At 45.5% G+C, this 22,123-nt stretch overlaps 2 protein-coding genes across 8 annotated transcripts in view; one reads left to right on the top strand and one right to left on the bottom strand.

Moving 5' to 3' along the window:
• The window catches only part of LOC115338960 (KAT8 regulatory NSL complex subunit 1-like), a 36,172-nt gene extending 28,755 nt beyond the window's left edge, over nt 1-7,417 (bottom strand). For 2 of the 6 annotated variants that reach the window (XR_003922586.2, XM_030008111.2), the window contains exon 1: nt 6,980-7,416. Coding sequence is in view for 4 of the 6 variants with exons in the window: in XM_030008111.2 (XP_029863971.1) it covers nt 6,980-7,356 (377 nt within the window). In the remaining 2 variants the exon portion in view is untranslated. Of the gene's footprint in view, nt 1-6,967 lie in introns of all 6 variants that reach the window. The other 4 variants (XM_030008113.2, XM_030008114.2, XM_030008112.2 and 1 more) reach the window with 3 other exon arrangements.
• Nucleotides 7,418-13,432: 6,015 nt separating this feature from the next.
• Nucleotides 13,433-22,123, top strand: part of DHX30 (DExH-box helicase 30) — a 37,132-nt gene continuing 28,441 nt past the window's right edge. The window contains exons 1-2 of one of the 2 annotated variants that reach the window (XM_030008092.2): nt 13,433-13,454; nt 18,362-18,413. In XM_030008092.2, the coding sequence (XP_029863952.1) occupies nt 18,383-18,413 (31 nt within the window). In that variant the 5' untranslated portion in view covers nt 13,433-13,454; nt 18,362-18,382. Of the gene's footprint in view, nt 13,455-14,361; nt 14,460-18,361; nt 18,414-22,123 lie in introns of those variants that run through there. The other variant, XM_030008091.2, reaches the window with a different exon arrangement.

Genomic DNA, 22,123 nt, shown 5'->3' on the forward strand with positions numbered 1-22,123 from the left:
CAGCAACATCTTCTGCACACCCACCTCACCTAGAGCAAAGCTCTGGCAGAAAGTCAGCACTGTTTTTGGCCACAGACAGTGCTCCTTGAAGGTATCCACTCAGAGTTACAGCAGAAAAAAACCAAGATCACCAACACATATGCACAGAAAATGCATAAAATCAACTTCAATTTTAAGAAAACTTACAAAAATCTTGTTTATAGACAAATACCTCTAAAGCCTCCCACAAACCACACAGTACTAACATTTACCTGACCAGGTGTGGTGGGTTGACCCTGGCTGAACATCAGGTGCCCACCAAAGCCATTCTATCACTCCCCCCTCCTCAGCTGGACAGGGGAGAGAAAAATATAACAAAGGGCTCGTGGGTCAAGATAAGGACAGGAGAGATCACTCACCAATTACCATCACAGGCAAAACAGACTCAGCTTGGGGAAAATTAACTCAATTTATTACAAATCAACCAGATTAGGGTAATGAGAAATAAAACCAAATCTCAGAACACCTTCCCTCCACCCCTCCCTTCTTCCCAGGCACAACTTCACTCCCAGATTCTCTACCTACCTATGGGGTTTATGGTCAGTTCATCACACATTACTTCTGCCACTTCATCCTCCTCAGGGGGAGGACTCATCACACTCTTCCCCTGCTCCAGTATGGGGTCCCTCCCACGGGAGACAGTCCTCCACAAACTTCTCCAATGTGGGTCCTTCCCTCGGGCTGCAGTTCTTCACGAACTGCTCCAGCATGGGTCCTTTCCACGGTGTGCAGTCCTTCAGGAGCACACTGCTCCAGCATGGGTCCCCCATGGGGTCACAAGTCCTGCCAGAAAACCTGCTCCATGGGCTCCTCTCTCCACAGATCCACGGGTGCTGCCAGGAACCTACTCCAGTGTGGGCTTCCCACAGGGTCACAGCCTCCTTCGGGCACCCACCTGCTCCGGCGTGGGGTCCTCCACGGGCTGCAGGTGGAGATCTGCTCCACCATGGACCTCCCTGGGCTGCAGGGGGACAGCCTGCCTCACCATGGTCTTCAGCTCGGGCTCCAGGGGAATCTCTGCTCCAGCACCTGGAGCACCTCCTCCCCCTCCTTCACTGACCTGGGGGTCTGCAGGGTTGTTTCTCTTACATGTTCTCACTCCTTTCTCCGGCTGCTGTTTTCTGTCTGTCCCAGCAACTTTTTTTTCCTTCTTAATGTTATCACAGAGGTGTTACCGCTATCACTGATTGGCTCAGCCTCGGCCAGCAGTGGATCCATCTTCGAGCCAGCTGGTATTGGCTCTGTCAGACACAGGGGAAGCTTCCAGCAGAAGCTTCTTACAGAAGCCACCCCTGTAACCCCCCCGCTACCAAAACCTTGCCACACAAAGCCAATACACCAGGCAGAGCAGGTCACCATGCTCTGAATTAGTGCCAACAGTTTCTCTGGCAATGCACAAAGCCAGAACAGTCATTCCCTTCGGAAATCTCTTACCTGCAGGGACTCTTACTTTCAGATCTCCTCCAGTTATTTTTTACTAACTCTGAAAAGAGAAAGACTAAGTGCTTACTGATAGTTTCTTTCTCAAATTATGTATCTGCTGCCACTACCAAGGTATGAAAACATCTGCAGAAAGTAAGCTTTTGAATAAAGACAACAAGCTAAAGCAATGTCTGAAAGAAGTTACTACCTCATCTGTAGATATTTTGACGAACAAGGCTTTTCACAAGGATGCAGTAAATCACAATTGACTTCTTGAGCCTAGATATCAGACTTTTGTTTTCAGAAGACATTTATCTTGCTTGTAGTTTTCCAGGAAGCTTTCTCTCTTCCTCCTGACAATGACTCAAGCTCACTAGAACTAATGAATCAAAATATTTGTTTCAACATGAGGTGGAAGGAACTCCATAAGCCTCAGGTTACGTAAAAACTAGTTGTTCACCTCCATCTGCAACTGCACGTGCGAGGTTGTTGAGGTTTTTTTTAAGGTAAGTTTTGTGTATCTATATAAAAACCCGAGCAGGCCATATTCAGCTTACTAAAACAGTATTAAAAGAAACAAGATGAGAATATGGGTCAAAAATCTTGTGATTGAGCAAGGGTGTAGAAAGCTCTGCATCCCACAGCCCACAAGAGTGCTCAACCTCGTAGACCACCATTCAAAGAAGAAATTAATACTTTTCACTAGAAGGTTTTTGAACATCCTTACAGCTGTGGGTAGCACAATCCTTACAACCCGATGACACCAAATGGGATCACTTGCCTCAGGGAACATAAGCAGAAGATACCTCTTCTGAGCATGCCACCTGAATCTCATCCACACAACAAACTTCAGTCATGACACGATGGGAACACAGAAGCAGAAAGATATTGCCCTAGGAACTTCACATAAAAAATAATCAGGCATGCCCAGATTTTAATGCACTAAGCCTGTGACCACCGTTATATTAGGCATATGTACTCTCCTTCCAAGGAAAAAGATATTCTAAGGATAATTCTGATACTCTGATAAATTCTTTCAAATCTGATAAATACTTTCACTTCAGAAACACCTGAATTTCCCTATCCTCACTTTAAATCACTGTCTACAACAAGTTCTTGACAGGTTTGAATCTGCTCCTTACAGATTCATAGACTGAAGGTTTATCTTGGACTCGGATAAGGAAGAAATTTTTTACAATGAGGGTGGTGAAACCCTGGCACAGGTTGCCCAGAGAGGTGGTAGATGCCCCATCCCTGGAAACATTCAAGGCCAGGTTGGACGGGGCTCTGAGCAACCTATCTAGTTGAAGATGTCCCTGCTTGTGGACCTTTAAAGGTCCCTTCCAACCCAAACCATTCCATGATTTGAATGTTGCCTTGTGGTAGGGAGGTCAAGAGCAGATTACAATGGTTCTTTCTAGCCAGAAGAGAAGATTCATGCTTTTGCCATTAGTTTAGGTACATTGCCACAAGGTAAGAAATTTCCAGGTGTAGTTATCCACATCTAGCTTTCCACAATATTGGGAGAGTTACTACAGCACTAACAGTAGTCATCAAAATGAGAAAATAAGTAATTAACACAGATTAGTTGAAAAAAAAAGTGCAATTTCAAAACATATTGCTTTTGCCAGATAATCTGACACAAGAAAAAGACATCAATGTACAGGAGTATAGTCAACACTTAAGCAAGACTGATCTACTATCAATCACCTTTTTTCCACTTCAAATCTTATTCTTGACTTTTCAGAATTTAGCTAATAATGCAGCAAGCAAAGAAAACCAACATTTGTGTTTATTAAAGGAAACATAATTACACGAAGAATCTAGAAGTAGAGAGGATAAAATAAAAAGCAAGACTCTGCAATTGATTTTCAAGCTTCTACTGGGTCTGTTCCATTCTACAGGCTCCAATCCCCATTCCACAATCTCAGCCTCCCTCTGCTTGCCCACACTGCCCCTTCCCCAGCACAACATGCAAAAAGCACCAACTAGTCCAAAACCAAACCAACGCCAATTTCCATACATTTGGCTGGTCATTGCTAGCAGACATCTGCCTCCAGTTAGGAGCAGAAGTTTCAACTGCTCCTCTACACAGCCCGTTTTCTGTAGATACCTTCCACAGGTCCAGAATCTAAACTCAGAATTATATCCAGGCAAGTTTTTTTCTGAGAGAGAGAGAAAACACACAAAAGCTAAAGTAAGATTTCACTCAGCCAAATGTAACCAAAGTATCCAACACAGCAGATTTGTGAATGCCTGCATAAGTGTACATGCAAAGGAACACGGAAAGGCAAGCTTTGTGCAAATCCTAGTTGGGATTTACACTGCTCTAATGACCAAAAAAAAAAAAAAAGCTGAGCCCAACTTGAAAGCCTTTGCAATTGAGAGATGTGAGAGAGCTGAGAGCACATTTTAAGTTGAAGCCGAAGTCAAAAGTAAAACAGGAAAATCAGCTGCTACTTATTCTACAGTTTTTCAAGCCATTACCCATACCAAACATCAGTATTTCATTGTTTGTGCACTGAATTATAAATTGGAAATAATGACATTCCTTTAGACACACTGTTTTATGACAGATATGTAGATTAAGCAACTGACCTATGATTAAAGCATTCATGTAAAAGTAAAGAGCACATATAGGACTGTAAAGCCTCCAAAACAGCTGTAGCTGTTTATAGTTCTCTCAAACCAACCATCTGGGCTGAAGCTGTTTGTTATAAAGACCAGCTATCCCAAAAATACTCAGAGTAGTTACAACTTTTGCTGTAGGTTGGTTAAGAAATAGTTGTTTCTTCACAGCCATGTTTCAGCAGCATGCAGTTTACATGGCAGGGCCATTGACTGAAATAGAGAAAACACTGAACAGCTGCCTATTCAGTCATCAGCATTCCATTTGCCAAACAAAGCAGGGGTTTTTTTGGGGGGAAAGACACATGGTAACATAACTTAAAACAATCCTAACAACACAAAAACTGCAGTAGCAAGCCCAGTATTTCCTGGGGGAATAATCCGACAACATCAGTACCTTTTAGAATATTGTTCCGCAAGTTTGGGTTTTTTTTCCTGTTTTGCAAGACTAGAATTAAGCCAAAAATCAGGAAAAATACTTGAAAATTATACTTCATCTTAACATGCCTTTCCTACAAATAAATAAAATGTACAACACCCCTCTGAAACAGCTTGGATTTTTATGGGAACTCAAACGAGTGACATTAAAGGGAAAGTACATGGCAAATCACTAGGAAGAAAACTGAATAAATATAGAATGTGTCTAAATACCACACATTTCTAAGCATGCAATGAAAGATCTGAACAAACAAGCCAGAGGAAGATAAAAAGGATCAGAGCCATGCTGGGAAAGGCATAATTTTATTAAGTTGCTATCTTGGATTTATGCACAAGAATTTTTTGATCCATTTTTGACTGCCACATAATTCTGAGATTTTTTATTTTTTTTTTTCAATAAACAGATGGAAGCAGGAAGACAACTAGACAAAGACTTAACTCACTGGCTGATGCCCTCTACTCTGCCACCTTCTTGGCCTCCTGGCAGATAAAAGCTCCCAACAAACTCCCTTGCAGTTTTTTTGGGGTCCTGTATCCTTATATGAATTACTCTCCAAAGGGCTGCAACTTCGTTACATTTTTCTTTGTTGCTCTCCAAATGCCAAAGGAGGCAGAATCAGGACACTTCAGCTTTGCTGATGCTCAGAAAAGCTCCGAGAGCCCGAGAAGACAGGAATGCAATGGTTTACTGGGAAGAGAGCAAGCGCGTGGAATTACATAGACTTCCATCCCAACAACCTGCAGGTTCTGAAGCGGAACGAGGACAATTAACATACAAAACATTTAGTTGTACATCATGGACAGGCAAATAAAGAATAAGTTTCAGTAAGAAATGGCAGAATATGTAAGTCTAAGAGACAGCTTGCTTTACTCTCCTTCCTGCCCCAAGACAGTCATTCCAGCTAAGTTTCCACTGAACAGGTTATCTCAGAGTTGAAAGAACAGTTACTTCAACAAAACAGTTAGAAAAAAAACTAACCCAGGATGTCCATAACTAAACATTCATATGTATCTGCAGCTGACTGCTCTCTCCCCTCTTTAGAAAAGCAAACCTCAGACCACTTCACAGATGAAACCCCACAAGGTACAAACATTATTTAAAGGATCTAATACGTACACTGAATTGCTCAGCAGATATATCTGACAGGAATAAAACATCACCTGGCTTTACAACCTGTGCCAATCAACTTAAAGTTACCACACAGAACCACTGCTGGTTTGTGTCTTTCCTAAAAAGTGATTAAGTCTTCCCAAGAACTAGCTGTAGCAAAGCCAGGTAGCCCTGCTCCCCTCTCCTCCTTCCCGCTGCCCAAAGAGCCCCTCTTGGCAAACACCTAAAACCATGAACACCAGCTTCAGGAGACTGAAAATGACAGAACAAAACTCATTTTTCTACACAGCTGACAGTTTCACACCATGAACCACTCCACCTGGCAGCCAGACACATGGCTGTGCTAGAACAGGGGCACAGAGCCGGGCCATCCCTTTCGCTAGCAGCTAGCTGTTATCTGGCTTCTCTTATCAAATTGCATTCTTTGAAGCATGACGCAAGTGCTACTTGTGGATATAAAGTTGAAAAAAAAACCAAACAACCAGTAGAGACCTCTGTTCTCAGCATAGCTAGTTTTCAGACTATTGACTGCTTCACACACAGAAAACAAAACTGATCATTTTGAAAGCCCTACATGTTTATTGTGAAAGGTAGACACGTTGCCCACCACTGAGATCAACAACCCTGCCAGATCAAAGCTGACGTGTACTGTTTTCTGGTGCACTTCAAAAATATTCCTATTGAAAAAGCACTTTAAGTTGGTTTGGAATAATATAGAAGACTGTTGTCAGCGCAGACATTGGGCTTTAGAAAAGCCTCCACCTTCATAGAGGTAAAAGCTTTCTCTTCATGTTATTTGATCCCCCCCGCCAAGCACCAATTTGGTTAGCTGCTTTCTAGTAACATTACCACAAAACAGTCCTGTTCTACCTTTATTTATCAAACCAGGGGCAAAGTTTATCCTTCCCCCGCCCCAGTTACATCAGGCAGCCTAACAAAAGGTCACTTCTTCCTACAAATCTGACCTCACTCATATCCTTAAACCAAGATAGACACAACAGCATAAGGCTACAAAGTGGCATGCACTGCAAAGTTTCTTGCAGATAAACTCCTCGTTAAAAATACTTCTGACCTAATACATGCAAAACCGACGCAGAAGAGAAAGCACCGTAAAAGCACATACAGTAAAGAACACTTGGTGTACAAGTTTTCAAGGAAAAAAAAAAAAAACATAAAAGCTCACAACGAAGACGAAGAGGTGAAGACAAGACGAAATCTCCCATCCTTGCTGCCTTCGGACCAAGGCCACCGCTGTCCCCGGCGCTTCTTCCCCAGGACACCGGTGAGACCAGACCCCAGGCACCTTCGCCCTCACGCACTGGAACTCACCCCCGTACTCACTCTGGGGAGGCCGCGGCGGGACGCCGCTGCCCGTCGCCGTCCGCCTCGCTCTCCTCGCCGGAGCCGCTGCTGCTGCCGGTGGCGTCGGAGTCGCAGGCGCCCTGCGTGGCGCGGAGACGGGCGGTAGCGCTGGCCGCCAGCAGCCGCAGGTCGGACCCCACGGCGGACGGGAGGCCGCCAGCGGGACCCGCCCGCCTCAGGTACCGCGTCAACCCGGCCAGCTGGTGCCGGACGTGCCGCTCCACTTGCCGGGCCTGCAGCGCCAGCAACCGGTGGCGGAGACGCCGCGCCCGGCTCCACAGCACGGCCTGGCGGCCCCGAGCGGCGGCCGCTCGCCCGGTGGGCGGCGGGCACAGCCCGGACGCCACGGCCGCCATGCGGGCCCAAAGGCGGGAAGGCGGCGGTGCCGCGCCTCAGTGAGGAGAAGGCACACGCGCCTCAGCACTGCGCAGGCGCAGACCGACTCCGGCATCCCCTCCGTTACCCCCTTCCGCCGGTCGCCCATTGGCTGGTGAAGCACACCCGCGCCGCGGAGCCAACCAGAAAAGGTAAATAGTGCCAGCACGTGCTGGGGGTGGGGAGGAGGGCAGGTTGGTGAGCCAATCACAACTGCCAGCCCGCCTCCCTCCCTTCCCCCCGAGGTTATATAAGGCCGTGGAGGGGCGGTGCTTCGTCCGTGAGGGAAGGGTGCTGGCGGCCATCTTGTCCCAGCGCGGCGCGGCAGCCGGAGCACCGGTCGCGTCCCCCGAGCGCTGAACGGGCCCGGCCCGGCGCGGCGCTCTGCCGCCAGCAGCCATCCCCGCGGCCCCCTGCGGCCCCCGGCCCGGCCCCGCTGCACCGCCGGCAGGGCGCGGCCCCGAGCAGAACGAAACAAAGAACACGTCCAGTACAAGGCCCGTTTCCACCGCGGAGCCCATCCTCCACCCTCGATCCATTTTATATGCTAATCCAATTATAAAAGCATCTCAGCCAGTGATTAATCCGGCCCAAGTAATGAAAAATCAACGTTCAGCTAACTCCCTGAGGGCTTTCCATCTTGCCTGAGCATGAGGGAAGGAGGGGCTGCACGCTAGCAGGGCTGCAGCAGGCAGGAACCAGGTCTCAGCAGCAGGTAGCTTGCAAACCACCATCTCTGCAGGGCAGAGTTCTCGGTAATTCGGAGTAGTGGGAAAAACTGGAAAAAACTCAACTTTAACCTGTACATAGTGGATCTTGGATCGAGTCAGGGAAAGCCTCCATTGGGACAGTCTGCATGGGAAATTAAGAGAGCGGCCGCGACCAAAGTCAATGTTTCAGGAATACATTGCGGTCTACCATCTCTAGTCTCTTCTAGGCAACGTCCTCCTGAATTATCCTTTCATAGTTTCCTGTAGAATAACACTGCGAGGCAGAATACCAGTGAAGCAGGGTTAGCATGAGAGCACTGGGAGAGGAATCCGTTCTCTAGAAAACACCACCTGAAAACCACACAAAGTGGCAGAGAGCTCCCAAAGCGCACAGACCACCAGAAGAAACGTTAAGACTGAAGACGCAATGCTTCCACATATGCTCATCAGAAGGTGGGATGGTTCATGTTATTTAAAGAAGGGACAGTAATACTTTTATTTGAAGTTTTATTGAAAAATGGTCACAGAATTAGCTGTTGTACCCTATAGTGTTGTATTAGGGGTTTGCGTCAGCTTGATACATTGATGTAGAGATTGAGAACATGGTTTCTAAAATGTTTTTTGGTTAAATATTTTTGCCAAAGCAATAAGCCAAAAGCAACATTCAAGAATTTAATGTTCACAATTGTCTCATTTGCCCATGCAAAACCTTTTCCCAAAGGTTTACTTTACGGTACAGCTGCAGCTGGAGAGATAGTGTCATTGCTGGTCATACTCTCAGGCCAATGTAATTCAGAAGAAAACTGTATCCATTTTAACAAATATTAGACCACAAAAAGGTGCCTGAGACAAGGCAAAAAATGGAAAAAGAAGAAGAAAAAGAGCATTCAAGAAGGTAAAGAGGAGGTGGTTTTTTCCAAGATCCTTAATGATCTAGTCCACTTCCAAGGAATTAAGATTTTTCTATTTCTAATATTAATGTTTAATTGGGAACAGATTGTAAAGTTACTTCATACAGTGAGATATCACTGGGTGTTTTATAACTATTTCATACTGGGGGCTGGGGGAAATCATGGAATCGTTTAGGTTGGAAGAGACCTTCAGGATCATCGAGTACAACCATTAACCGAGCGCTGCCAAGTCCACCACCAAACCACGTCCCCAAGCGCCACATCTACCCCCAGGGATGGTGACTCAACGCCTTCCCTGGGCAGCCTGTTCCAATGTTTGATAACCCTTTCAGTGAAGAGATTTTTCCTAATATCCAATCTAAACCTCCGCTGGCACAACTTGAGGCTGTTTCTTTTTGTCCCATCGCTTGTTACTTGGGAGAAGAGACCGACCCCCATCTCACTACAACCTCCTTTCAGGTAGCTGTAGAGAGCAATAACGTCTCCCCTCAGCCTCCTCTTCTCCAGGTGAAACACCACCAGTTCCCTCAGCCACTCCTCATAACACATACATTTTTTTCCTGACCAGCGCAGAACTTGGCCCATGTAACTTTTTTACTATCCCAGAATTACCCACATCCTGTCATGTCTCATCATGAGAACCATAAAGAGATATTAGAAATGAAAGCATCCAGTTTCATATAAAAAAATTAAGACATGATGTACTATCTGCTGACAATCCAGTCTAACAACTTCCATTAGAGGCACTTTTTATATTTTTTTAGCAGCTTGACTGCAAATTTCTTTCACAACTCTTGGACTTAATTTAAAAAGCAGTTTATCACTTTGTTCCAGTATCTACTTTTCTGACATTTAATAGGTTATCCAGATCACCAGCAGCTTTAAAAGGTACAGCAGGGAATTTCAACATCCTTCTTCACAACAGAGGGGATCAGGAAATAATCTTTCTTAGTTGTTCCATTGATTACAACTAGTGTTCGAGCCCAGACAGATTTTGCTTTTTTGGGTTTGTGATTTTTTTTTTAAACCAACTTCCTGCTTCTAGTGTCTTTAAAATACTTTTTTTGTTGTTTTTAATAACTTCAGTGAGCTGTTAATCAAATTCCATCTCAGAAGTTGAATTTTTCTTATACATTGCTTGTTAGCCTGTGTTGATTGGCTTCAGCAGAATCTCACCTTTCCAATTATGAAATAATTCAGCCTGATTCAAAAGAACTCTTGAGGCATGCTATTTAGCTAGATTGGTTTACTTGCTTCTCTGCGTCTTTTTTGGGTGGTTACGTTCACTTTCTCAACAATTTGGTTTCTGTAAGTCATCCCTAAGCTAAATTCAATTATTTTGTATTTGACTTTTACTAAGCTACAGCAGTTTGCCTTTAAGACTCCACATCACTGCAGCAGCTGTTGGTAGCATTCCACGGAGAAAAAAAAAGAAAGATTCCTGACCGTCTAGGGACAATGATGAGCTCAACAATTGCATTAATGACAACTGAGTATTAATGATAACTGACTTTGTAAGCAAATACTCACAGTAACTTTTCAAGTTAATCCTCACAACTTTTCTAAAAACTCTACTAACCTTTTAATATAAAAAAAGCCTAAGAAAGCTTGAAATAAAATGGAAACACTTTCCTCTATGCTACCATATTTTTCAGTATCCTCCAGGTATTGTGGCAGGAGGAGCAATCGGTTTGAGCTCTTCTGACAATAAGCTTCTATAAAATTACATTAACATAATATTAGGCCTTTTGTCTTTAGGACTATAACAAGAAAAAAAAAAAAAAAGCCAAGCATGACCACACACAGAATGGTATGAGCAAGCCTGCAAGATGGTCTAACGTAACTGGCTTGTAAAGGTGTTAGATCTTAAAAGGTCTAAAAAGAATATCAGCTACTCATTTAATTCATTGAATGAGGGTTACAACCTCTGGGTTGTAATCAAAGAGAGTAAATGAAAATCAAATTAAAAAGGATATTCTACCAGAATTGCAAGACAACTTCGTTGCTTGGACTCATTGAAAACTGAACAGTTTTCAGTCTCAAAAACCAGAATCTTTTGTGTGTGTGTGTTTTTTAATACAGTATTTTCATGATCTGTTAGGAACTTCATTTGGGAAAGAGACATATTGACCGGGTATGTCTCTAGTCTCATTTAAGGTTGGGCAAAGGGGATGTCTTTTTCCTAAAGCAACACTGTCCTCAGATGGTGCTGACCCCTTGGCATCTTTTCTGATAACTTTTAAACCTGCTAATTAGTTTCAAATAAACTCAACAGAGGCATTTAAAAAATGCAGAGATACCAAGTCCTCCTGTGGAAATGGGGAGTAAAATCGGCTCCCTTCCCACATGCGGTGCTGTAGGCTCAAGCAGTCTGGACACAACGGTCACATACTGATTTTCATGGTTTTTGCACTGCTTCTTGTTTGTTGTACAACTGAAGGTGAAGGGACATGGGCAGAAGAGAGGTTAATGGAAGAGGGGCAGTTTAGGGGATATGGCTGGGGAAAACACATGGATTTTTAGGCATCTAGAGGAAGATCTAAGATATGCTGGGTGGCGGATGGGACAGGAATAGAGGGAGGAGCTGCAATGGTTGTATAGCAGTTTGGTTAACTAGAGGGCAATAGACAGGAGACTGTTTTCTGTTAGTTCTGCTGGACATGGTATTTTTAAGGGTTTGGGGTTTTTTTTGTGTTTTTTTTTTTTTTTTTCAGAACAGAAATAGATTATTAAATAAGCAAAGCTTGGGAACAAAAAAAAGAAAAATCAAAATACTGTCCATGGTTTTTAATCTTCATTTTACAGTTACAAGGAGTGATAAACTGTATTTAGATCTTGTCTAAAAACAGCCTTTGCAGCATCTCTTAGGTTACTTGGAAAAGAGACTACAAAGTAATAACTAGTAAAAATATTGTAATCGGTAGGAAGCAAGTACAGAACTATAATTAAGTGATCATGCTTTAGATGGCTTGACATATTCTCTACAAAGTCATTGTATTAAAGCAATTTTCCATTCTAAGCCCCCAGAAATGAACTGCTTTACTTGTTACTTAACAGATGACTTTTGAATGATTATGCAGGCTTTTTAAGCTAAGCTGGTAATAATGGCAGAAGTTGCTCTCTTTATCTTAACCCTTTCTTTTATTGTGCTTGTCCTTATCTGTAAATGCTACAGGGGGATGAAGATTACCCATTAACCTTTCGGCCTTCAGAGTCTACAGAAATAACTGGACTTCACGCTCCATCTTCTGAATAAAGGTGCAGTAGCTGGAGACCCCTAAGCATCTGCTAGAGATGCCAATTTTCTATATTCTTTGCCACTTCCTCCCATCCCGCATGTGTTCTTCACTCTATCTTACCTAGACTTTTTGTTCTGCGAGCAGGCAGATAAATTTTAGGGAAATTCTTACCCTTAGATGACTTCCTTTCCATCATGTTTTTGCTCATGTCCTTTGTACAACTGACATGAATATAGCTGTGGCCTGCAGACCACAGTAAGAAACTGAGAAATTCAGTAAGCTTAAGTCATCCCGGGCATCTCAACGCTTCTCAGTGAAGAAAGCTTTTAACTAGTAAGAACATTTTCAAATGTCATTTCAATCTCACTGAAACAAAGCTTTTCTTGGCATTAGTACTCTGAAAGTTTTAATCTATAAATACACGGATGATAATGAAAAATCACGGTGAATAGAAAAGGCCAGAAAAACAAGTGAAAAACTCTGCATGCAAATAAGCTGTTAGGTAGTAATTGCTAAAACCTCTATCAAAACCACTTTGAGTTTAATGTTGTATTACCACATAGAACTTAAGACTTTAAAATTTTCCATAATTTTAAGTCTACCTTTTCCCACGTTTGCCTTGCTGTCCAAGTTCACGTTGCCAGAGAATCAGTAACACGATGGCAGATCAGCACACCCAGACTACAACTATTTTTTCCTCATTTTTTTATCAACAGCACCATTCCCTCATAAATTAAGCTACCCTCATCACACATTTGCTGCTAACCATTAACGCAGCTCACCATCGCACCCACACAACTTCAGCATTTCGTAGAAAGCAGACACATTTTGGCTTGTGGCTGTTGAGAACCCGAGCGTTAACAAGTCCTTGTGCACTGCTGCTGCCCTGCCTTCTCAGGGCAGTGAAAAGTGAGGAAATACACTGTAAGACTTCCACGCTATTTTACGTGTTGCCACTCAGTATCTTTGGGCAGCATCTGGAACAGCACACAAGCGTTTAATTAGGCGATTATTACAAATGAGGGCAAACATTAGTAACACGGGACAAATGCCACTTCTCTTTGCCCACGTTAGGATTACTCCAGTGAGGAGCAACGATGAGCCTTGTGCCGCACCAGAGGAGGAACTAGCCCACTCCAGTTTCAGTCCGTAGTAAGCCTGCCCCAGAAGGACAGCAGGCACCCGCACTGTGGATACTCAGCGGATCTAACTCTAACCAGTAAGTGAATACTTAAGATCTGGAGTAAGTTTCTACCTATAGATACATACAGCAAGTTGGTTAAACGTTAACACGGTTGTTACAGCTGGTGGCTGCTTAGCACATTGATAATATTAATGATGCACGTGGCTTCCCCCGAGTGGGGCGCAGTGTTTCGGAGGCTGGCTGGCAGATTGCCCGTGGGAGAGCTCCACGTTTTCCTGCTGCCAGCAGAGGCAACGGCCTCACCCAAAGATGGAGACCGAGCTTCAGTCCAGACAGAACAGCTTTATCCCTTCCGAACCCATCGGTGCTGGCAGCCTCTGCCGCAGAGTCCCGCAGGAAAGGCACCCCACACCCCGGCCCTACACCCAGCCGGTAAACCCGGCCCCAGCCCGGGCCGGCCCGCCCGTCCCTTCGGGCCCGGCCCGGCCCGGCCCGGCCAAGCGTTCAGGCCCCGCGGCCTCAACCGGCCCCACTGCTCCCCTCCCGGGCACCGCAGCCTGTCTCTGGCTAGGAAGGGCGAAACTCACAGGGAACGGCGGCCCGGCCCTGCTGCCCCACGGACACCCGTGTCTCCCCCGTAACCCCCGAGCTCCGGGGAACCGGTCCGGGCCTGCGGCCCGGAGCCGGGCCATAGCCGCTTCCTCTCAGGGCTTCATACCGCCGGCAGGGCGCTGAGGCGGAGGAGGCCACACAAACGGCCGGGACCGGGACCAGGACCGGGACCGGGACCGGGGCCACGGGGAAGGGCGGCCGCAGCGCCTGGGCAGGCCGCGCCCCCCATTGGCGCCAGGAGTTGCCATAGCGACAAGCCCCGCCCCCGCGCGGCCTCGCGCTCTCGTCCCCTTCGCCGGGTGGGGGGGGTGGGTGAGTAAAGCGAGCGGGAGGTTTCACATCCGGGGGAGGGAGGCGGAGGAGACGACGGCGGTGGCGGAGCGGCGCCCCGGAAGCGGATCGCGGGGGCTCTTGGGAGTTGTAGTCCGAGCGGCGGCGGACCGGCGCCAGAGAGTTGGTTGTGAGGAGGTCGGTGTCGGGGAGCGGGACCAGCGCCGCTCTGCCCGGGGAGGGGAGGGGGGGGGCTCGGTCCGCGCGGTGCGTGGAGGGACCGCGGTCCGGAATCCGCCGTCGAAGGCCGGGTGGGGGGGCTGCGGCCTGAGGAACAGGCGGCGAGAGGAAGGGGAAGGAGGGGGAGGATGGCTCCGAGCCGGAGCCGGGCGGGCGGGCGGGCGGCGGCGGGGGGACCGGCGGGGCTGAGGCGATAGGCCGGGGCGGGGGGCGGCGGGGCCGAGCGGCTCGGAGCCCCGGGGCCGGGGGATGGGATGGGATGGGGGGGGGGGCGGTGGCCAAGCCCGGGCGCGGTGCCCGCCCAGGGGGGCGGGAGCCTCGGGCCTGAGGGGAGCCCCGGCCCACGGGAAGGGGCCGTGCGGGGGCCTGGGCCTGTGCGGCCGGCCGGGGCGGACGGGGATGCTCCGCGGTCGGGGCAACGGGCGTGTTGCGGGGCGGGGGGCTGCTGCCCGCCGGTGCCCCAGCACCCCCGCGGGGAGACCGGGGAGCGCTGCCGGCGGGGGCGCGGAGCCGGCGGGCCGAGCTCCCGGGAGCCTCTCCCCTCGGGTGTCGGGAGAGTGGCCGGCGGGGAGAGCCCCGGGTGGAGGCGGGGGGCTGAGCCCCGCTTCGAGAAACGGCACGGGGCGACCCGGAGAGGGTCTGGGGAGCTGGGCTCTCCCCTGGTTTTCTCATCTGTGGCGTGGGGAAGCCTTCGCTCCTGTTACAGAGCTGTTCTCCGGCATGGCTTGCAGCCCTTGGCTTAGTTTTGTCTCTCCCTTACCTTCTTGTAACTTGCTCTGCTGTCACTAGTGGCACCATTTTTTCCTCCGTGGTCATTGGAACCCTCGCTCTGGGATGCCCGTTTGGTCCACGACACTTGGTCTGATAAGCGGTGGGTGCCCAAGAGCATCCAACGCCCGGTCCTACCTCTAGCGCTTTATTGTCCCCCTTTCCAGCTTGTCAGTTCAGCAGCGAGAGTCCTGCAGAATTAGGATTGGTGAAGAAAGGTTTCTTGCACAGATCCACCCCTTCTTTGGCCCAAAGGGCTGAAAGTCAAACTGTTTTGCTTTGCGTGGACCCCAGCGTAGGTGATCCTTGAGGGTGAATGATACGTAAGACAACACAGTTCCTCCTTTGTTCTCGCGACAAAGCACTTGGGGCTAAACGCTGCTGGAATATCACAATACACAATAATCAGAAATACTGTGATATTTACCGCATCTTGATGTACTCTTCCTGGGGACGTGATTTCTCCTCATATGTGCGTGTAGCTGTTTTCAGGTGGATCAAGGAAACCCAATAAAGACCCAATTCCCAGGCCTTTGAGGTTTTACCTAACCGTTCCCAGTGCCGTATTCATTAGTTTCACTCCTTGCCTTTGCAGTAGGGGCATTAAGTCTTTTGCTGACAAACTTTTAGTGTCTCTTTTGCCATCTGGGATTCTAGTGTTTTGCCAAGTGTGAGGCACGAGGCAGTCTGCAGTCTGATGGCATCATCGTGCATGGTTGGTTCTCATTCCAAATGTACCATTGCCTTGTCTGTAAGAGTCCTGTGTTGTTGTGTTCCGCATCTTCGTAAATCCAGTGTCCGATGAGGCCCCACAACTCTCTCCTGTGATCAGAGCCCAACAAAGTGTATTTTGAATCTTCCAAAGTGTCCCTCTTTCAGTGATGTTCATGCATCCCCTTCACCTCCATGAACGGTTGAAGCAACTTCCATAGTTGGACATCTTTTTTTGGTATCGGGATCTTCAGCGACAAAAACCTGGGATTTCTGCCAGGCTGCTGGCTGTGCTGAAACTGATTCCAGGTTCAGGATCCTCTGTTCAGATCCACCAGATCTGGTCCTGAGTAATCCAGTGATGATGCTGCAGGGGCTGATCTCTTAATGACCTGTACCTTAAACCTAAGCTTATCTATCCAAGCTCTTTTCTTCCTGCCTTGACCATGTTCCTACTGGATGCTCAAGCTTGGAAGACTCAAATTCCTCCATGTCATTTAAAAGGGACATCCCTCATCGGTGGGATTCTGTTCATGGACCTCACCCGGGTTGTTTTCTTTCTCTATGCTTTCATTCTCTTCCCTGTCCTGTCCCCGCTCCCACCCAGTCTGCCTCCAGCTCTTTTAGCCTTGGGGCTGTTACTGGTTGCACAGTAAGGGTCCCCTTCTCAGCTGGGGATTTACAGGCGTGATTATAAATAACAGCTTTGTTAGAGTCTTGCTTGTCAATGGGGCTCTCAGTTGTTACTCTTGTAAGCTCATCCATGTAGGGTTTTCAATTTTTTTTTTCTTGGTCTTGAGCAGAAAAGACCATTTTCTTCAACTTTATCTTGCATTTATTTTTGGAAGTGCCCTTCTGCCTATCCCAGTGTAGATGAGATGTTCTTTGTTTTCTTTTTCCACTAATTTGTGCTCTGTAGGTAAGCCTTGCAGTTTATCTGCCTGAATGGTACGTTGCCCCAGAAAGCTGTTATAGACTAACTTCCCTGTATTCTCTGGAATACACTTAGTCTGTCTGCAAGCAAACAGCTTCCCCATTTTTATCATGCTTAGAAATTTGGGAGGAAGATGTGGCCGATGCCTCCCTGGCTTAGATTTAAGAATGTATTGCAACATTCCCTGTCATACTCCTGGTTGTCTCTTCACAGTGTTCAAGGACTTACTCTTTTGTGTCGGAGTAATATTGGACTTGTATAATTTATCAGAAATACTGTTGGCTTTAAGATGGTTTGTACCTCGACTGAGATGATCCCTACGTGAAGGGGGCACAAGACCCCTCTATGTGGTCTGCTCTTTGCACTTTCAATTTGCATTCCTCCCATGACTTAGCTCCACGGTTGAATGCTTCAGCCTTAAGAATCTTGCTCGACTACCACAAAAGAGTTTTCTAACTTTGTTCAGTGCGGTTGTTAGTTATACCAAGGATGTTTTCCTCTGCCAGTCTTGGTAATTACTACAGCATATATGGTTTTTCATTTTTAAACAAGTCAAGTAACTGTGTTTTTATTTATTTAGTCATTGAAAAAGACAACGTGTAGGCTTGCCAGCAGCAGCAGGTTTGTTTTCATGTGCCTGTGGGGAGGTGACTTGCTGAACAAGGTGTCATGTCCACAGAGTTCTGTTCTGAAAGCGGTGTTATTCTAGGCCTTGTTTGCTGTTGCTGAAATAAACAGTAATTTTGTCATTAGTTTCACTGCAAGCAAAAGTGAATAATTTGAAAGCATAATATTTGTAGGGTATTAATTGTGTGCACAGGAATAGCTGTTAATATGGGTAGTTAGTGTTAGCTGTGTGTAAATGAGGACCCTCACCCATCTGATCCCAGTTTGGTAGAAAATCTTTGTTACTCTGTTATCAAGAATGCCTAAAATGTATTCAATATTTGGCATGACAGATAAAGTACCCCAAAACAAAGTTGATTGTTTTGGGGTTTTTTTTCTTATTTGAGTGAAAGCTGTTTTGATAAGAAATTAAAATAGGAAGTTTAACATAGTTTCAGCAAAGAACATTATCAAAAGTACGTATCTCTTTCTTCTCTTGTTTTTCTTTACAAAGGGGGAATAATGGCAGTAGTCTACCTGCTTCTGGCATAAGGTTTAAAAAAAATAAAAAAGCATTTCCGAAACCTACAAACCACTGGTGGAGAAGACACTTCCTCCCTTTGGGTGTAGAGCAGCCAGCTATAACGGGATAGCAAAGAGTACACGCACGATTCAGATGAAACAGGCAGAATATAAACACCAAGGTGAAATTTGTTGAGGGCTATCAGCTTCTTCTTGTGCAAAGGACAGCTAGTTTCATAAGTGCTAAGCACTTGAAACATCTCAAAAGAAATATTAATTCTAACTTCCTGTTTCTTTTTGCTACCTCTTGCTTTCCTAGGAATCAAACCTTTTCACTGTGATGGAGATGTTCTCGCTGAATTCCCTTAAAGGTAAGGACCTGAGACAATCTTCAGTTCAACTCTTTTTTTTTTTTCTGTGTTTAGAGATTTAATACTATAGCAGATTGATGAAGAAAATTAATTTGTAAGAAACAGTACTATCCTTCTCTGTGCTGGATAAGTGAGAGGTTTGTCCTACAAATGTCTTTGTCAGACTTCCTTCTCAATGCATTAGGGACAAAAAAGGAAGTTCAGATGACTATGCCTGAACTAGCGATAGCTATGTGACGTAGGATGCCAATTTTTATGTCTGAGACGCACTTTATTTCTGAGGGGAGCCCGGCGTGCAAAACTTGGATTTTAAGTGTAAAGCGAGGGTGGTGGTTGTAAGCAACGTAACTCCATTCTGTCTTGGTTAGTGTAGCACCTGAGTTAAGTGTTGCGGGTAAGCTTGGTTACAGTAAGTACAAGAGAGTATTTCAGGGAAACAACAGAATTTGGAAGGGGAGAAGACCTGTTGTGTTATCCAATAGATGACAACATAGACTTGTTTGCTCTTTAGCTTAAAGTAAAGGCCCCTTTTAATTTTACCCTCCTAAACATACCTGTATCCTTCTGTACCAATTCAGCAAGTGCTTTCTCCTTGGTGTTTGCATACTTTTAAGTATCTGTCAACTGTTACCATCTCCTTTTTTTTCACTGTCACTGCTTTGCCAACCTCTTTCTTTAGACCTTTTTTTTTTCCTTAAGAAATCCTTCCAGTCACTGGCTGGTTTTTGTTTTCTTTTGTTGTTCTTTTATGAACTCTGTTACTTGACCTTAAAATAAGGTGCATAGAATGGAGTAAGATATTCCAGATATGGCTGAACCAGTGATGGATTACTGCCTCCTGTCTCAGGGAAGTCATCCTTCTGCTTTAGCGCTTGGGGAACACAACAGTGTACCAGCCATTCTTGTAACGCTGCCATGCTAGTGAGTCACCAATATTGTCGATTCCGTATTTAAATCAAAAATTCCCAGAATGCTTTATATGTCCAGGGTGTTAATTACGTACGAACTAATTTTAGTTGGGAATAAAAACTCTCTCATCTGTCAAATAGTGTGACCTGGGTTGGAGTCTGAGAGAGGGAGAAGGAGCTTTTCCTGTGAGGGCTAGTGGTTTGTCATGGCCAGACTGGGTTTGGGACACTGGGTGCTGTAACACTTGCGCTCTGGGGGAAAAGGAAGTCTTTAACATAATGTGGCTTGTTAACGAGCTTCTGCATAGCGCTGCTGCCTCTGCAAAGGCTTGGCTAGAGAAGATTAATTAACCACAGCTCATCGAAGTGAGCCTGAACTGGCAAAGCCTGGGAAGATGGCTTTAAGCGATTATTTACATGCTGTTTAACACTCATCTCTGCAAAATAAAGGTATTTGGATTGAGTATGTGGAATCTGTGATTTCTGGAATTTTTTAATGAATTGAGTCTTAACTATTTTTTCTGTACTCATAAGATAATTTTTACATCATTTACGGTGACAAACCACTAGCCCTACTCATGTCTAACTTTCTGTGCAACAGCACAGTGTCTTTCACCGTCTTCTCCCAGATTTCTCCTTCCCAGTGACTCTGTGTTTCCAAGATTTCCCCCAGACATGTACTTTATTTATCTGTTTTCTTGTGTTTGTTTTGCTTTTAATTGTTGTGGTCTCCAGCCACGGATTTTCCTCTCCTTAGGGCTCTTGTTACCTTCTGTGTTTCTTCTCTGATGTTCACGACTTGAAACAGCTTAGTAGCTGTGACTATTATTTTTTTTTTTTCTTCACTGCCGGACAGCTTATTGCCTCATCTAGATCTTGGGAAAATGCTAAATAAACCAGCAACTGTATCAAGTTAAGTAGTTTCACAGTAGATTCGTCTTCCCAGAAGGACATATTATTTCCTTCTAGTCCTCCTTGAAGCTTTTGTTTCCAAACCAAGTGAAGTTTATTTCTGAAAGAGTTTGTGCCATGTGCTATCAAAAGATTTACATATAATTCATTTCCTTAAATTGAGTGACTTGTCTAGCAAGACTGTTTTCCTTTTTAGTGGATCAATGCTCTTAAAGTTTGTAATCTAAGCCTTTATAATTAGAGTGCCAGAATAACTTTCATGTCTTTCAAAAAAAAGAGCCCTTTTTGTGTCTTCTGGTGCTGCTTCAAGATCTGGGTTTTTTGTTTGCTTTTGGGTTTTTTTAGTAAAAAATAACTACACAGACAAATCACTAGCTAATTCACAGAGGTTCTAAAAAGTTGTGCCTATTGGAAAAGGCAAATTTGGTGTAGTAAGATTTTTTTTTTTTTTGAGTGTTCATGTGTGCTCTTCCAAAGTTGTTTTTTATACAGGGTTTTGTTTGATAACTTTCCACTTCTTGAACCTCTTCTTGTGGAATACAGGCTTTGTAAAACTTCGGTGTGCAGTTATATTAGTTCATCCTTTTGTGGCTTATCAAAGATTCCTCTTTCTGATTTAAAAACAAACCAACCAAAAAAATTACACACACACCCCTTTTTTCATCATGCTGCTTAAACAACCATTCATGTAAATTTTTGGTTTACACACAAAATATTCACCAAGCAATAAGGTATTTGGCATAAAAACGATACGCTGGTTTAAAGAAACACACAAGTTAATGGTAGTCCCAGGTGTATGTTGCAGCCAGAGATAATAAAATGTATATATAATAATTGCTTAGAAAAATAATTTAGACCTTTTAAACAAATAAATAAATAAAAAAATCCTGTAGTGTTTGAATTTCGGCCAGCACTACAGCATTGAGAATTTTATGCCTCAGATACAAAATCATTCGTATAGAACCAAATAACAGGACTTCAAGCAGGGAGAAGCATGTAAAAAGGGAAAGTGCTGCCTTGCTACCTAACTGACTTTAAGGTTTTTAGTGTTTATCTCAAATGTTAGTAAACAATGGGCTGCAAGTGGACTTTAGTAACATACACTGGAACACCAATTACCTAATCTGCATGTGTGTGCGTGTTAGGGTGCAGGCGGGGTGTATGTGTAGCTCAAGACAAGAAACCCGAAACGACTTTCAGGCTCCAGGGCGGTTTCTGAATTTCCCCTTCTTTTAAATTTTGATTTTTTCCCCTGAATCGTTCTTGCAGTCACTTGTATTAAAACAATCTGAAAGACTGCTTTGCCTGTAAACGTGCGAGGATCGCAAGAAATGTGTGCAGGAGTGAAACTGAGGGCAGCCCAATGCTGTTGAAAGCGTAGTAAAAGTTGCGTGTGTGGTTTTTTTTTTCCTCTGATGAGAGAAGGTTAGCAAGGATTCTCAAATAAAACCCGTATTTGGAGGACTGGCCCGTGGATGGTGTTTGCAGTTACCATCACCAGGTTGCTCAGATCTTGGAGCAAGTGACTCATCTCTTTGTGGTAACCTTTCTTTGAGTGTGTGTGAAGACATCCTATTTTTTTGGGGGGGGGTTCACTACACCTACAAAATATCGCCGATACCCGTACAGCGCGACACATCGTCGGCGTCCGAGCGCCCGCTTTGACTCGCCGTGTTCTTTCCGTTTGACGCGCACGTGTCGGGAGGACAGACAGCTCCAGGCAGGGCTGGCAGAGCTCGATGACGCAAGGGCCGTTGCTTTTTTAAAAAGAGGAAGAAAATGTCTTTCTGCCGGTTTTCAGCTCCGGGGGGGGGGGGGGGGGGGGGAGTCCTCGGCCTTCCCAGGGCGGGGGGGGGGGGGGGGTACCTAAACTTCTGCCGCTCTCTGCCT

Source organism: Aquila chrysaetos, chromosome 3 (genome assembly GCF_900496995.4).
Source record: "Aquila chrysaetos chrysaetos chromosome 3, bAquChr1.4, whole genome shotgun sequence".
NCBI lineage: Eukaryota > Metazoa > Chordata > Aves > Accipitriformes > Accipitridae > Aquila > Aquila chrysaetos.